Source organism: Mixophyes fleayi, chromosome 5 (genome assembly GCF_038048845.1).
Source record: "Mixophyes fleayi isolate aMixFle1 chromosome 5, aMixFle1.hap1, whole genome shotgun sequence".
Classification (NCBI taxonomy): Eukaryota; Metazoa; Chordata; class Amphibia; order Anura; family Limnodynastidae; genus Mixophyes; species Mixophyes fleayi.
The window spans coordinates 25,353,081-25,369,770 of NC_134406.1; the positions used below are offsets into that span (position 1 = coordinate 25,353,081).

The 16,690-nt window shown below is 41.0% G+C and overlaps 1 protein-coding gene across 2 annotated transcripts in view; it reads right to left on the reverse strand.

Annotated features, from left to right (window-relative positions):
- LOC142158167 (uncharacterized) overlaps positions 1–16,690 on the reverse strand; it is a 307,129-nt gene that overhangs the window by 66,151 nt on the left and 224,288 nt on the right. For both annotated transcript variants that reach the window (XM_075211864.1, XM_075211863.1), the window contains one exon: positions 897–950. In XM_075211864.1, coding sequence (XP_075067965.1) covers positions 897–950 — 54 coding nt within the window. The remainder of the gene's footprint in view (positions 1–896; positions 951–16,690) is intronic.

Genomic DNA, 16,690 nt, shown 5'->3' on the forward strand with positions numbered 1-16,690 from the left:
GTCATCTACTGATGCCAAACATGCCTCTCAAACAACAATACAGAAATGGAAGTTGCTCAATCAATTTATAGGTTCACAGCAGGTGCTTGAAAGGTTAGCATTATCCAGAAAGGCACAAATATAGAGAAAAATGTCCCTCTGCACTGGGACCCATTGGAGTGGTGGATCCTGTTCAATACAAAATTGAAATGGGATCACTACTGAAAACACTATGTTTTGGTCTACCGATCTGTAAAGAACATTTCAATTACTGAGGAGGCTGCAAGTCAATAATTCATATGCATAAATAATTAGAGGTGAATTCAACAGTATTGTTATGGTAAAAAGCTCAGTTCATTTTTCTACACACCTCTATGGGTTGCGAGGAAAAATGAATGGAGATTTTACAGAAATCTCCCCTGCGAAGTTCTCACCGACGTTCCGGAGCCACTTCACGGCTAACTGAATTCCCCTCTTAGCCTCCCTTGAGCCACCGATCTCCCTAACCACCACATACAACAAAAGGTTATATATATTAACACTTCAGGTATATTATTTAGCTTAGCTACGCTTTTAAGAGTTGTGTGTGTGTGTGTGTGTCTACGTAGACTTGGATTGCCACACATAGTAACTGGCACAGAGTGGCAGAATATCTGGACAGCACTCTCCTCACTTTGCACATCATTTTTTATATTAATATATCATTTAATAATTTATTACCAACATATTACGGGCATTTAACCATTGGCTCAGTTAAGGTTTAGCCATTTCCATCAATTTTATCTTACACAGATGGGGTAGAGTGGAGACAGGAACCACAAAGTACTACAGTGGTATGGATGTATAGGATGGCACTGAAAGGGAGTCCTATGGCATCACACAAGGCCGGCATTTAAGTGCGTGTATACTTAACATACCTGTATTACTTCATCATCCTCTTCTAAAAGGCCTTCCAGGATCTCTGTAGCGAGCTGTAACACAAAGTGACATTCATTAGTCCTTGACATAAATAATGCAATTAAACAAATGCTTCAAATCAAATAATAATGGTATTCCAGAGGATGGAAGATTCTAAACATTAAAGAACATATTAACAGACTCACACTCGTGTGTGTGTGTATTATCATCAACATTTATTTATATAGTGGCAGTAAATTTCGCAGCACTTTACTATATATATATCATCATTATCATCATCACCATCAGTTATTAATATACTGCCCCATTGGAGCTTACAGCCTAAATTCCATAACATACACACACACACACACACACACACACACACACACACACACACACACACACACACACAGAGAGAGACTAGGGTCAGTTTTGATAGTAGCCAATTAACCTACTAGTATGATTTCGGAGTGTGGTAGAAAACTGGAGCACCTGGAGAAAACCCACGCAAACACGGGGGGAACATACAAACTCCACACAGATAAGGCCACGGTCGGGAATTGAAACTCATGGGTCCAGTGCTGTGAGGCAGAAGTGCTAACCACTAGGCCACTGTGCTGCCCATATATATATATATATATATATATATATATATATATATATATACATACACACACACACACACACATAAATATATATGTACATATACACATATATATACATAAATCTCTTATAGATCATGTGTTCGCTCAATTGCCAAGGTATAGGGTCAGCGAAAATGTAATCCACATGAAAGACAGCATTAATCGTAGAACAAACAGAAATAATGTACTCTCTATTGTAGTGCCAATGTTCCAGCTCACACCACAAAACCTTTTCTACTTAAGTGTATTACCTTCTAAGTATACACTTATTTTATTGTCTTGATAAACACTCTCTAGCATGAGCGGAAATATAGACACCACATAAACCTAATTCTCTCTCATCCAGTCAGTAAGATCTGACAGACCACAGCTGCTGTGTACATTTGGCTTGGCTGGGAATACAAAAGAAAGTCACAGATTAAGTTTATAATTTTTTTTAATGGATGACCCCGGTGTCCAGGATATGCTGATGTTTTCCCTGAGAAATCTCAGAGGACACAGGGGTCAGAAGTCACACTTGCACAGACAGAATACCAAACTGAAAACATTACAGTATATTGGTCACTTATAGCAATGGAAGCAGCCATTTTGTGAACTGAACCAATATACAGCCTAACAATCCACAAGGAACTAATATCACTGAGGCAATCTAACGAATACGGCTTTAGTTGACACAAAATGGCTGACTCCATTTTTTGGCAAGGAACAAGTGATGGGTACTAAAATTTTTAGTTATAATACAAATGGCAGGTGTTATTGTGTTGTTGTTTTTAGTCAAAACATCAGGCATCAAAGCTGCCCCAATCCATGGACATTTAGTAGTTTGTGAATATTTACAAATTATACCAACTTTATGTCACAGCAGTAGTCGGATATCTAGAGCGATCAGGAAAACTGTCAGTGGATAAAGAGGAGGGAAAATGATGAATTCCATCCATATCCCTTTTAATGCCAATATATAAATTAGCAATGACTGTATGCAAACATTAATTGCTTCTTTTGAAGGCAATTCCCCAAGACATCATTAATTTATGTGAACTATGAGGAGCTAATCTTGACAGTAGAAAGCCGTTGCAGAGATGAGCTATTAGTGATGTGGGTACACTATGCATCTCAAACACAGTATGTCATTTTACATTAATAAATCTACCAGGAATTATTTTCCATATATATGCATGCTAAGCATTCTGGAACCATCTTCCCTGCCGTTATAAACTTGCACTTTTTTTCGTTTATTTTTTTCTTAGTATTTCAAAATTAAAAAAAAGTAAAAACCAAGAGAATAGAAATTAAAATAGTCTTGCTGGTTTTCTTTTATAAGCTTAAACATGAAATTAGACTTTAAGCCTTTGGGGGGTAGGGGCTGCTTCCTAAGCGTCTGCCAATGTGATTGTATATATTTCCCCTTCCTGTATTAACCGTTTATAATTGGAATTTGCAGTGATATTAAGGCAAAATGTTCTGCCGCGCTGTACGATCAGAGATTTACACAGGCGTCACAGTGGGCCTTACAGTCATACTTACCTACTTTTGACAGGCTCCCTCCGGCAGATCACTGAAGAGGGGTGCGAAGGGAGGGCGGAAGGGGCGGGGCTTTGCGATTCACGTCGTTTTGGCCCCGTCCCCAGTGATGTATGCCTGTTTGGGGTCTTTTTACAGTGGTAAAAAGACCCAAAGCAGGCATTACGTCTCTGGGGTCGGGGCCAAAATGACGCGAATCATGATGGGCCGCCCCCCTTCCGCCCAATCAACCCTCCATGCCGGCAGAAGCAAGAGAATTGCCAGCTCCCCCGGGATTCCGTGAGACCTACCCGGAATTCGGGAGTGTCCCGGACATTCCGGGAGAGTTGGCATGTATGCTTACAGTTTATTTTCCCAGACACAAGCACACATGGTCACAACAAGGCCAACTTAATCTACTACTATCTTATACATATCTCATGCCAAGTCTGGAGGCAGGGCCGAGAAATTTGTGTCATTACGCTCAAGCCCATGCTGCTTAATGCCCAATCAGTATTCTAATACAACAGGGGGCGGGGCCCGGATGATGCGTTTCGGTGTGAATCCATCATTAAGACCTCCCCCCAACTTCGCTGAGGAAGTGGGAAGGACACGGGAGGTTGCGGGAGAACGTCTAGAAATTCGTAAGAAGGCAACTATGATCTTATAAGAAATTGGGAGGAAACTCACATGAACATGGGGGGGGGGGGGGTGGACATACAAATTCTATCATGATTGTACCATGGGCTCGGATTCCCAAGGCAACAAAGCTAACCACTGTGCCAATGTTCCCTGTACCTTTATTAATGTTAATTAAAGTGCTGTATAAATAAACATTAAACAAAGTCTGGAACAAGGTGTTTTTCGCACCCAAGGCAACAGTACCAAACAAATCATCTCAGCCACGGTGTCTACTCCAGTATCCTGTGGTAACGCTCTGTAGATTATTGCTACCTGTTCTCTGAGTTTCCAGCACATCTCTCCGCAGATCATCTCAGCCACTGTGTCTACTCCACTATAATGTGGTAACGCTCTGCAGACTATTGCTACCTGTTCTCTGAGTCTCCAGCACATCTCTCCGCAGGTCATCTCAGCCACTGTGTCTACTCCACTATGCTGTAGTAACGCTCTGCAGATTATTGCTACCTGTTCTCTGAGTTTCCAGCACATCTATCCGCAGATCATCACCATCGTATCCTATGTCCATTATCTTCAGTGCCTTGCTCCGCAGACTGTCACACCTAGTGCATCATCTCCACTACTTTGTGGTAAAGTCCTGCAGATCATCGCATCCTGTGTCCGTTATCTTCAGTGCCTTGCTCCGCAGACCGTCACACCTAGTGTGTCATCTTCACTACTAGTCCTGCAAACCATCGCCTTCTGCTTATGTTATTTACCGAGTTGTTTTGCCATTTCTGCCAGACCCTACTGTCCTGCATCTTTAAACCTTTGTAACCGGTGTTTAATAAAAAACCACTTCATTTATTCCGCTCTTTCCGTGGTTTTATATTGGGAATCCAAATTTTGATTTGATTTAGATTTCTCTTCTGTTCATTCACTTTGCGTTTTGTTAACTGATAAAAAATGAACTATTAACACTTCCATTTTTGAAAACATTCTAACTTTGCAGCATTTTTCCACACCTGCCTAAAACTTTTGCACAGTACTGTATATGTATATATATATATATATATATATATATATATATATAATTACCTTGCATTAATTTTTCCATTTGCATTATTATGTGGGAAACAAATTTATGGCCATAGCTTGGTAAATGGAAATGTTAAAACAAGGCTGCAAATTTTCACTGGAAAAGGCGATGTTTAAGTTGGTGGGAAAATGTATCAAGTCTGCAATCAAGGCTGGTGGTGATTCTTAATGCAAATCTTTACCTGCTAATGGACTTTAAAAAAAAACACTTAGCGAACATTAGCCGGTGGCTAAAATACAGCTGAACACAGTGCACCACAACGCTTACGCTTTACAAATGTGTATTAAAGTTCAGCGGTAAGGTTAATTGTGCTGATTTTCTAATACTTAACAGAACGACGCAGTAGAAGTGCATTACATATAAGGGCAGAGTGAGATTGAAAGAAAATACAGCTTTTATCAAGTTGGAATTTTTCATAAAATCTGATTTATATTTTGTTATGTTTGTTCTGCAAAATGCAAAGTCCTATATACCAAGCAGGTCTCTATCCGAGTACAGCCATTATTAACCTGAATGTGAGAGCCACAAAAAATAAATACAAATCTGTTTCTGCAAAGTAAAAATAGAAGTAAATTAAATACAAAAAAAGAACCATCACAAATAAATTTAACGCCCCCCTTCACCCACCTGTAGTATAGTGGCGAGGGTCCATTATCAACATGCTAGTAATATTCAAATCATTCCTGACCCTATCACTTACCTATCCTCCTAATACTTGACTGACGGACACCTGACCCCCCCTTCCCGGCTGCAAATTACTGGCTAAACTTACTTGTAGCTGGGGGTCTTACATTCTCAATGACAATGTAAAATCATCTATTTATTAATTATGTTATTTCTAAAAAAAAATATTCTATAGATAAAATAACTATCTGTACAGCTGTTGTGATGTTTACGGTGTCATATCGCCTGTTAAAAAGTGATTAAAAAATATTATCCACATTATGCTCTCAGCCTATGTAACTGGATGCAATATCCCTTACCTTCATACAGGTTACAGTATTATTTGATAACACTTGACCTTGATGGCTATTTGGACCCTAGAGGGATCCGAGCAGCAAACTTAGGTTAGGTGCACACTGGAGGTTTTTCAGCCGATAATTGGGCCAATCACCCAATATAAGACCGCTCGGCCACATATCACGTTAGTGTGTGTAGTCACATGATGAACGACAGCCGTTCCAAAGTGCAGATTGATGTTTCATCACCTTCCGATCATGTAGTGCAGAGGTCAGGGAACAGGGGTAAATTACCCCAAATGGGGTGAAAATGAAATTCCTGGGGGTAATGCCGCCGATTCACATGCTGTCAGTTGGATTCTTGACCACTTAATGTGAAATTGCTGTTGTACCAGAAGAGCCTCAAGGGTTGGCAGAGGCACTTCTTGAGCTCTGATGCAATAATGAAGCACGTATTGCATTTGAAAACAAAGCAGATCTGTCATATTTTTGGATGTCAACAGCTGCAAAGGCATCAAAATTGCACATGAGGAGGCAGTCAAAAAGTTGCTGCCTTTTGCAACAACCTACCTTTGCGTACAAGGATTTTACACTCTAACGAACATAAAAACAAAGCAGAGAAATCGATTGGACGCTGAAGACTGTATCCAAATTGCTCTGACATCGAAATGCCCCAATATTGATGCTCTCGTATCAAAAATGAAGCAACATCATTTCTCCAAAACCTGAAGTTTTGAAGTTGAAGCTTTCAAAGAAATTTTGAATAGTTTTCAATAAAAAATTTAATTCCAATAATTAATAATATATGATTTCCTTCCTTTCAAATCAAAGGGGTAACGTCAGTATATCTAAATATATTTGGGAGTAAAAGGTAAAAAAGTTCCCTGACCCCTGATGTAGTGTGTATGCACTGACGATCTCCATAGAGTTTACAGGGTCATGGTCTTTTCAGCCAGCAATGAACATGTCCCGGTGACTAAATGTAGAGAGTGCTGTAGATGGAATAATTTGTTTGTGTTTATTCTGAGACTGAATATTTTGTTTCAGAGTCACAGAGGCTAACGAAATTCCTTATTGTCAGGCGCCGTCCGCACGGCCGCCTGACTGTGTGATCGCGCGTCTGGTTGCTAGGCAACCAGACGCGTCATTTCCGGATTCCCCCTGCCATCCATTTCCCTCGCAGTATGACGCGCCCCGTTGCTAGGCAACGGGACGCTATGTATTCCCGGCGGCAGGCATGACAGCGCTCAGCGCTGAAGCTGATTGGATCCTCACATTATTTAAACCCCTTCCTGTCCTCTAGTCAGTGCCAGAGTATCAGGTCTTCCTGCCTCCAGCGTTTCTGTGTACCAGTTGCTATATTGTTCCTGACCTTCCTCGTGCTGCCTGTGACCCTTTTGACCCGGACCGTTTGACCACCCCTATCTGGATTCTGCCTTTGTACTGCGCTCCCTGAAGATTACCGACTCGGCTTGCCTCACCATTCTTCTGGATTTCCCTTTTGTACCTCCTACCTGAATGTTGCTGAACCGGCCTGTCTGACACCCCCTTGTATCTCGCTGTGGACTCTAGGAAGGACCGCGACCTGCGTGTCCCTGCAGCGGAGTCCATACTTCCTTGCGGGGGTTCCTGGTGAATACCAGGGGCACGTTAGACTCCGCGCCTTCCTCTGAGTTGCGCCAACAACAGCAGGTACCTTCTACCAGTCATACACCCACTAACAGTCGTGACACTTATGACATGTCAATAGTTATAACAAGGTGGTTAATCAGTGTGACAGGATGAATGAATGCATATTGTGCTGTCATTCTGTAATCAACTAGAGGACCAGATGAAGAGCACAGACCTGAAGGTAAATTGTGTGTAGTGTATATACATGAATCACCCCCGACCGGTTGGACCTTCAGTGGTAGGTACAATTGTTGTAGATAACATGTTTCTCAGAAAATTCTCCAGTGTGTACCTAGCCTTAGACATAACCTGGTTACTGCTATCTAACTACTGTTTGGTGAGTTCCTCCTGAAAAACTGTGATGGGTACAGTGGAATCAGTTCACTTTTGGGAAGATGAAACCGTTAAATAATGCAATTTTTTTTCTAGTTACAATGTAGCCAACTGTCGAGGTCATAGTACAAAAAATGTGAAACTATTTTTACTAATTGTCACACATTGGTACATTTATATTGGACCAAAATAAACGGTCTTGAATCTATTTAATAGTATAAAGTCACCCTCATTGAAGTATGGTTTTAAATAACTTTTAATGCAATTTTTTAAATGACTTATCATTGTCAAAGCTGTCTATAGATATAAATCTAGACCAGCGGTTCCTATAATTTCTAATTGTATAACTCTCCTCATTCTTATCATATCAGCCAGCACTCACTACGGGCACTCTTGTAATAATGTAACAATCAGGTAAAAAAAACGGGGACATTACTCAGAACAGAAAGTTCCAAAAACTTTTTGGTGTAAACTGGGACTGGTCCTGGAAATAGGGACAGAGAACATGGAGAAAACCCATGAAAACACGGAGAGAACCAATTATAGACTGGCCGGCATAGAATCCATGGCCTAAAAGTACGTTACAAGTCACAGTAATAAAAAAAAGTCAGTAAACCTATAGAAAAAAAGTTGCTATTATTCAATTAAAAAAATAATTGTAAAGCGTTACGGAATATGTTGGCGCTATATAAATAAATGATGATGATGAATCATGATGATGATAATGGAATATTGCCTTAGGTATTGAGCATGTGACAGGGCCTACCAATGCCCCTGAATCGTGGTCAGTTGTCAACGTGTTAAAAAAAATCACATCATATAAAACAATAACAGTAAATTAACTTTTTGGAAATTATATTATTTTATAATTGGAAATGAAATAATTATGAACAAGGTGCAGCTGCCTGATCGCCCGTTAAAAGCGAAGAATCGATTTTCTCAAATAATTTCTTTATTGAAGTCTGGATGAGTTGAATTTAATACAACTTTTTTTCATCTCTGGACAAATTTCTCTATTAATGTGAGAAGACAATTTTCCTTCCATGAAGCCAAATACTATAGAAGAATTGCCTCCGACCCCCACTCCTGCATCATGGGTTTCCTCTGAAAACCAATTGATCATCTCAGAAGAATTATTGATTTTCAAGTAATTGCCAACCGCTGTAACTTTAACTTTCCCGGGGATGGACAAAGGTGATACATTTATGCTCTACATATGACTTTGCTTGGCCAAGACAGAATTTTTATAACAAGATTGATAGGCCTATTACCCAACATAGAACAGGGGGTGAGAAAATAAAAAAAAAAAAACAGAGAGGCAAAGTCTATATGATCCGTGATGGAAGAAAAACAAAATCAAGGTTTATTTCTGAAGGGACTGACATAAAGCAGTAACTTACAGAACATTAAAATATAGCCCTACATAAAAACATTGTTTATAACACTGGCAAAATTCTATGCATAGGATCCGACCATGGACATGAGACAAACTCTGTGTGATTGACCACAACATCCCGCTTAGTAAGAAAGACATGTTACATAAACGTTACTGTGGATCCCGCCTAATGTAAAACTCACTTCCCTCCATGGCAACAAGTGGGATAATTAGTTGACCAAGTGAATTAGAATTTGGCCCCTCTGCCCAAAATGTTTTAGACCCCATAAAACGATGCAGCGTTAACCCTGGCTCTGACTGCCATGGCCTGATTAAGGGTTCAGGTTTCCCTAAGGTGATACGTTTGTAGAGTCCACTCGTCAGGCTAATGTGATGTAGGCAAAAACAAATGTGTCCTTCATGTAAAATTGGATTCCCGAACCCCCTCTCCTCCACCACCACCTAATGGCTGAAAATGAGTTACGTTGTCATAGGCAAACCGAGGGGGGGGGGGTTTCCTAGTGCATGGAAACCCCCCCACCAAGCCTGGGGAACTGTATAATTGAGGTGACTGGACCCTCACACAGCTCTGCTTGAAAAGGGAGAGCTGCGTGCACCTAACAGTAGTGCACGCAGCATTGCCCATGTATATTATGGGGATAGGAAGAGTTGGAGAGCAGCCAAACACTGTCTAAAATTATAGCCACGCCCCCATGCATGCTGGTCATGCCCACTGGTGGCGTGATGTGGAACCCCCCTCTACAAATCCTGCATTTGCCCCTGGTTTTGGAATCTTTTTCAATAAAGAACCCTCTCGTTCAACGCACTCATTCATGCGTGTTTGAAACTCATCTCCACTTGGTTTTTTAAACGTTTGATTAAAATCAGAACTTGTGTAGTGGAATGGAGGCATGAACAGGCGCCACGGAGGGTGAGGATGTGAAAGTGGAGGGGGAGCTATCAGATCTGTGCCTGTCACCGTCTTCGTCTCTCCTATTACTTATCATCAAGGGCCTGTCCGAGGATGACTCATTGTCTTCAGCCTTTACCACGTTGAAACGTTAAGATTTAAAACGATACCACATTTTTCTTTCATGTTTTCTTTTTACTTTGGAAAACAACTACTCTCTTGTAAAATGGATTTCAGCTTATGCCTCTCATTGTCACAATTCTGCAGCTCCAAAAAATTGTGTGCCCTAGGCTGCAGCCTAGTTAGCTTATTGAATAATCAGGCCCTGCTGACTGCCCTATCTGCAGCTTATTCGTGCTACTCATCTCACTGTAATGTGCTTTATTCTCTTTCACACATTCTGGAATGCTACAAAAAGACAGATAAAGTGCTTTACTGGAGTGGTGAACATGGGGGGGGGGGGCGGGGGTTCCGTCCATTTTGGCTGTCTATGTTTAGGTGGGGTTGCACAATAGCTTGGCTCTCACTTCTGTGAAATACCATTTGATGCTGGCCCTAAGACTATGAGAAAAGGTTACATCACGAACTGTGTGTTGTATAGAGTCCTCGTCTTAATAAGAGAGGGATCCTGCTTTATGTTTAGTAGTTAGCGGCAGACAGGCATTAGTTTTATGGTTTATTAGTATTATACAGATGCCACATGGAGACCACCCCCCTCTCATTCAATTATCAAGAGCAAGCAGTGAGTTGGCACTGCTGACTGAATCCCTTCTGCCCCATACCCAAATATTTGCTTCCCTTGCCATTTAGGATGAGTCTCTATTATCCTCTTGCTGACTGAATCCCCCCTCCTTGTGAGACCACCGTGTCGACACTGCCTGCCAAGATCATCATCAACAAGGTGGCAAGTGGGCAGAGAACGATGAAGGAATTGGCAGGTGGGGTTGGGAGAATGTTGAAGAGCTATGGTTAAGGAGCTCATTCGCTATGTTAATAACCGAATGTCAGTCCGTATAATTGGTACTGATTTTAATTTTTACCTACTGTAACCTGAAAATAAATCTAAGGCCTAAGACTCAGTTCCCATGTGACAGATGTAGAGTGCTCCATCTACCTCAGTAACCAGGGTCACAGTAATCATAGCACTATTAAGTGAAATCTTGCTCAAACTTCAGGAATTAGCTATCAAGAGAGGGGCAAACGCAGGATTTTTAGAGAGGGGTTTCCATGCCACACCACCAGTGGGCGTGACCAGCATGCATGGGGGTGTGGCTATAATTTTAGACAGTGCTTGGCTGCTCTCCAACTCTTCCTATCCCCATCATATACATGGGCAATGCTGCTTGCACTACTGTTAGCGGCACACAGCTCTCCCTTTTCGAGCAGAGCCGTGTGAAGCGGGACATACCTCCCAACTGTCCCTACAATCAGGACATAGTCCTGATTGTGTGTGTCAGAACAGTTGACAGACTGTCCTGCTCTCTCCTACCTTTTCTTGCTGCTTTCAATACTTGTTGGGGAGAGATGGCTGTGAACAGTGCAGACAGGAACGATCTGCACACAACCTGCAAAGTGGTTGGTGCTGGAGCAGGGTCCAGCCACCTCAAGCATACAGTACCCCAGGCTGGGAGGGGGTTTCCAGGCACTAGGAAACCCCCCTTCGGTTTGCCTATGCAAAAGAACATATCCTACATTTCTTCAAGGGATGATACTTTGCTATTCATGAAAGTTACTATATGCTTTAGCAATAAATCTCAGATGTACAGACTTAGATGTAAGACAGTAAATAACAGATACAATAAATAGAATATCTCTATTTTTAAAATTCAGCCCTGCAGGACGTAGCAGGAACATCCTCTTTATGTAAATATTGGTCTTTTTCTAAAATAATGTTGTGAAACAAAACCACTTTGCCTACAATGCAGCATTTGTTTGAGGAAGAAATAATCTCTAACCTTCAATTAGAACCTGTATGTAGAGAGAGCTAAATTATTAATTATGGAAGCACGGACTATCGGTACACTCTGAAGTCAGCGCATTAGATTTGTTTATAGGATGAGGAAAAATGAGAGACTATTATATAGATCGTTATATAAAAATGGCTTTTTTCTCAATACATTCAGGTTACTACATGGAACAGTTTGTATACACGTATTACATATAGCTGTCTGACAATGAAAGTCTTGTTATACATACTCAGGCCAGAAGAATGTCCAACGTTAGGAGTTTAATTAGCGATGCTGTATGCAAAACAAAAATCTCCTAGCCTAATCATTTAGGAAAAGGAACTGTTTATCACTACACATATGTATATTATCATCCAGATTTCCATAGAAAGGTAGTTAAAGAAACATTTAGAATGTTCCAAAGTATGCTTAATGTTATGATAGTATATATACCAATATCTTGTTATAATTTAAGAAGCATGTTAATTGATTTATATAAAACATAACCAGAGGCACAGATAATAATGCAATATTAAAAGTTTTAATAAAAAATAACATAGGCAAAATAAAATTCAGAGACACAGAGGCATTATCTAGCCCAGTGTTTCTTAACTCCAGCCCTCACGCCCCTCCAACAGATCATATTTTGAGGATTTCTGTCTGTTGAAGCAGGTATTAAAATTTATGATTGACCCAGCCACATAGGCTTTGTCACCTGTGCACGATTAAAGAAATCCTGAAAACATGAGGGGCCTGAGTCATTAAGGAGGCCAAACCATGTTGCATTGGAGGGGGAGGTAAATTTAAAATGTGGTGACCATTTTATAGTTGGTGCAGGGCATGTCCTAGATCCACATTAAATATCAGTGTAAAAATAAAGCTATCAGGTACATGAAAAAGCAGCCAGTATTTTCCTTATGTGCAAAATAATAAACTAATACAGGGGCGCACGCAGGATTTTTAAGGGGGGTTCCCCCCCCCCAAAAAGAAAAAAGAAGAAAAGCGAGAGCTGCTGCGGATGTATACAGCACCGCCGCGGACGCTTTTTTGACAGCGCCGCGGCTGCTGGGTAGTACAGGGGCACCTCTTTAGCGGAGGGGAGGGATTTCTGGAGACCCAGAAAACCCCCCTGCGTGCGCCACTGTAATATGCACCCTTTGCATCATGGTTTGTCCAGGAGAAATCTAACTCCCTTTATTTTTGCTTTGCTCTCCTTAATGACTCAGGCCCAAACTGTTGGGGGTGCATGAGGACTGGAGTTAATAAACACTGATCTAGCCTCTTGGCTGGATAAAGGCACACCAGAGGAGATGGACTATGTTGCTCCAGTAATCTATGTGATGTTAAATACTTTTGTGTCAAAAAAAGACAAAAGCATTATAGGAGTGATACCTTTATTGGCTAACCAAAAAAATATTATTATATTTGCTAGAGCACAGAGGCCCCTTCATCAGGCAACTTTACAAAAACTTTTTTGTAAAGTTGCCTGATGACACGCAAGTATTTAACATCACATACATTTTTCTGGCTAACATGGTACTGCAATAATCATTTTTAATTTTTTTTTTTTTGCTACACTCCAGTAATTGAAGGTTCAGTTATTAGCTGGTGACCACAAGCGTGTATTAACTGGACTGTGTTACTGATGGTGTTTCCTGTGATCTTGGTTTTCAATCAAGTTGCCATTTCATGGGGGGGGGGTAGATATGAGCATTGTTTTTCAGCTGTTTGGCATTGAAGCACCCTACAGATATAAGAAGTCACATGCTAGCCAATCTGTCAATATACATAATGGCAGAAGCTCCCACATGTCTAGTGATTCACCGATTGGACCATATATGATCACATGGCTGAAAGGAATTGTGCTTTGCAACTGTATCACATTTAACTACATTTTCCATCCCGATTCTGATCTGTGTAGATCCCATTTTAATGGGATATATTGGCTGTTAGACATAGGCATGATGGTGCCTAACTTGGTTGAAATACTTGGACAATCTTACATCAACAACGAGTGTGAGGCTAGGTTTAGTTAACGACTTTAATTGTTACAAATGAAAATGACAAAGTACCTTTGTGTATCTATAATGAGATTTCATCCTTAGCATTTTCCATTCATTCAGTAACACACATGGTGCTTTGCACTGCAGGAGATTTTGCGCTGAGCGTACATTGTTTTTATTAACACTGTTGCACGTCACGACGAACCTTCCGTTGGCCATATGAATATTTGTCTCAGACAGAAACAGTATCATTTCCAGACAAGACATGTGCTTACTGCGGAAACAAGTCCTAAGACGTTGTTCTGTGTATTTCCACCGATGGCTGAATTCCCAGATTCAAGGCCCTAGACGAGAGCACAGCTACATCTCATCTAACGATCTTAAGGACATCGCAAGTCATCTGATGATAGCCATAAGTGACAATGTGACCGAAGAATGGTCATACTAGTACAACACCATGGCATATGTATTAAAAACCTGATTTGCTAACTGTTCCTTCAGTATGTAGTTAAAATCCATATTTGCAGCTTGTAGACAGGAATCATAATGCAAAATACTTTCCCCCAAAATTATATGACGTGTCACAACAAGCAAATCATCCAGCGGGAACATGAGTGAACAAAAATATACAAATTAAGATGTGCAATAAGAACAGCAAGCTGATGAATTTAGAGAGATGTTTAACTGTTTTATTATGATAAAACTGTCAAAAAGGCTTTATTGCTAGGTTACAACCTCTCCAGCATCTGTCGAGAGGAACGCAATTAGTCTCAGTAGGTCTAAAGTCAAATACATTGTCTCACAGTGTAGTTTTAAAGAAAAGCAAAAAAAAAATGCTTTCTGCTGGGTAATTTAAATGACTGACCATTCAATTTATGACTATCTGCAGCAATAAAATTCTGCCTGAACTTAATAATAGCACATTTTATGTGACATTGATGACAATTACAATCTATAGTAACTGTAGTCACCCTTTGGTCCATGAAAAGATGACAAAATTAATTACAACCATTTGCCATTTGTCAGACTTAACTTGGCAGGCGAAGGCGCTGAGAGGTACCTGCGGTCGGACAGAAACATTTACCATGTTTAAAGGTAGTGAAATGGAGATAATGAAGAAGGAAATGAAAATTGTTTGGTTTCGTCACTTATATGATTCATGTAATAGGAAGGGGGAGGAGAGACCCGATTATACAATGTTACCTATTATAGTGATGATATCGTTAAGTCACCAAATCTCATACTTTATTACAGGTTCTTGGAAAACAACCACACAACGATTTATTACAGTAAGTCATCTTGCTGAACTGTGACGACATATCATTTGCAAATTATGGAGGATTGCAGCAAACATTGACAGGTCAGTGTAGTGGGGGGAAAGCCCCCAAAGTTGCCTACACTAAAGCTACAGGTAGGTATCATCCATGAGACAGCGTCTTTAGCATCAGTGCAATATTTATGGGGAATGTTGTAAAGACAACTCTCAAAGGTAAATTCAAATGGGTTAGAGCACCCTCTGGGCTCTGTCTGCACTGTGACATCCCCCCCCTCCTCCCTCTGTGATCACATGACACGATGACAGCTGTCAGCAGAATGGCTGTGTCTGTCAGCCATCAGAGATCATGATTTGTAGGAGGACAGCTAAGAAAAATGCATGCTTCAGAGGTACTTAACTTGCTATTTAAAGAAAAATGATCCAAGCTCCAGCATTCACAGCCTGGGCCGGCTCCCACTAATGCAGGGGGTGGGGGGTTTTTCATTCTTACCATTGGGCAGCACTGTGGCTTAGTGGTTAGCACTTCTGCCTCTCAGCACTGGGGTCGGTAGTGTGATTCCCGACCATGGCCTTATCTGTGTGGAGTTTGTATGCTCTCCCTGTGTTTGTGTGGGTTTCCTCCGGGTGCTCTGGTTTCCTCCCACAGTCCAATAACATACTAGTAGGTTAAATGGCTGCTAACAAATTGACCCTAGTCTGTGTGTCTGTGTGTGTGTGTGTGTTAGGGAATTTAGACTGTAAGCTCCAATGGGGCAGGAACTGATGTGAGCGAGTTCTCTGTACAGCGCTGCGGAATTAGTGGCGCTAGATAAATAAATGGTGATGATGATGATGATATCATATTACGCTGGACTGCACCTTTGCGGGACCCAGACACAAATGATAGGCTAGGAGGCCCATTCACAGCTAACCCATCCAGAGCAGTTTTGCTCCGACTACTTAGTTACATCTAGGCCCACGTGGGGTCTCATTGAACTTCAATGTATCTATCTTTAGGATTTAATGGGAATAGAAGAGGATCCCTTTGGAATTAGGTGTTTAATAAAGTGGTGAACAAAGGATTGGGGAGAATTTATTTTAATTAAGGTACTTTTACAACGGCATTAGTGTTTTTTTAAAGTATTTTCCAATGTGATACTACGGAGCTGAGGGGTCTGTGGATGCTGGTGCTTGTAGTTCTACAAGGGCCAGCATACCCAAGCAGTTTATGGCTGCCAGGACTTGCTGGGAACTGTAGAGCCACATATGAATATTACATTTTTGGACTTTTAAACATTATTATCCCAACCTCCAGCTCACAGAGGCATCGGCAACAGCCAAATTATGTTTTCCTGGCGGTGAAGAGGGTCCGTATTTTTTATGGTGTGCCAGATTTCACTGGAGAACTCAGCCCTGTGCAGAAACAGGCTGTGTCTGACTATGACAGGGGGATCCCAAGCTGTGGGTTGTCCCTGTTATAGTGTGACCAGCCCACCCT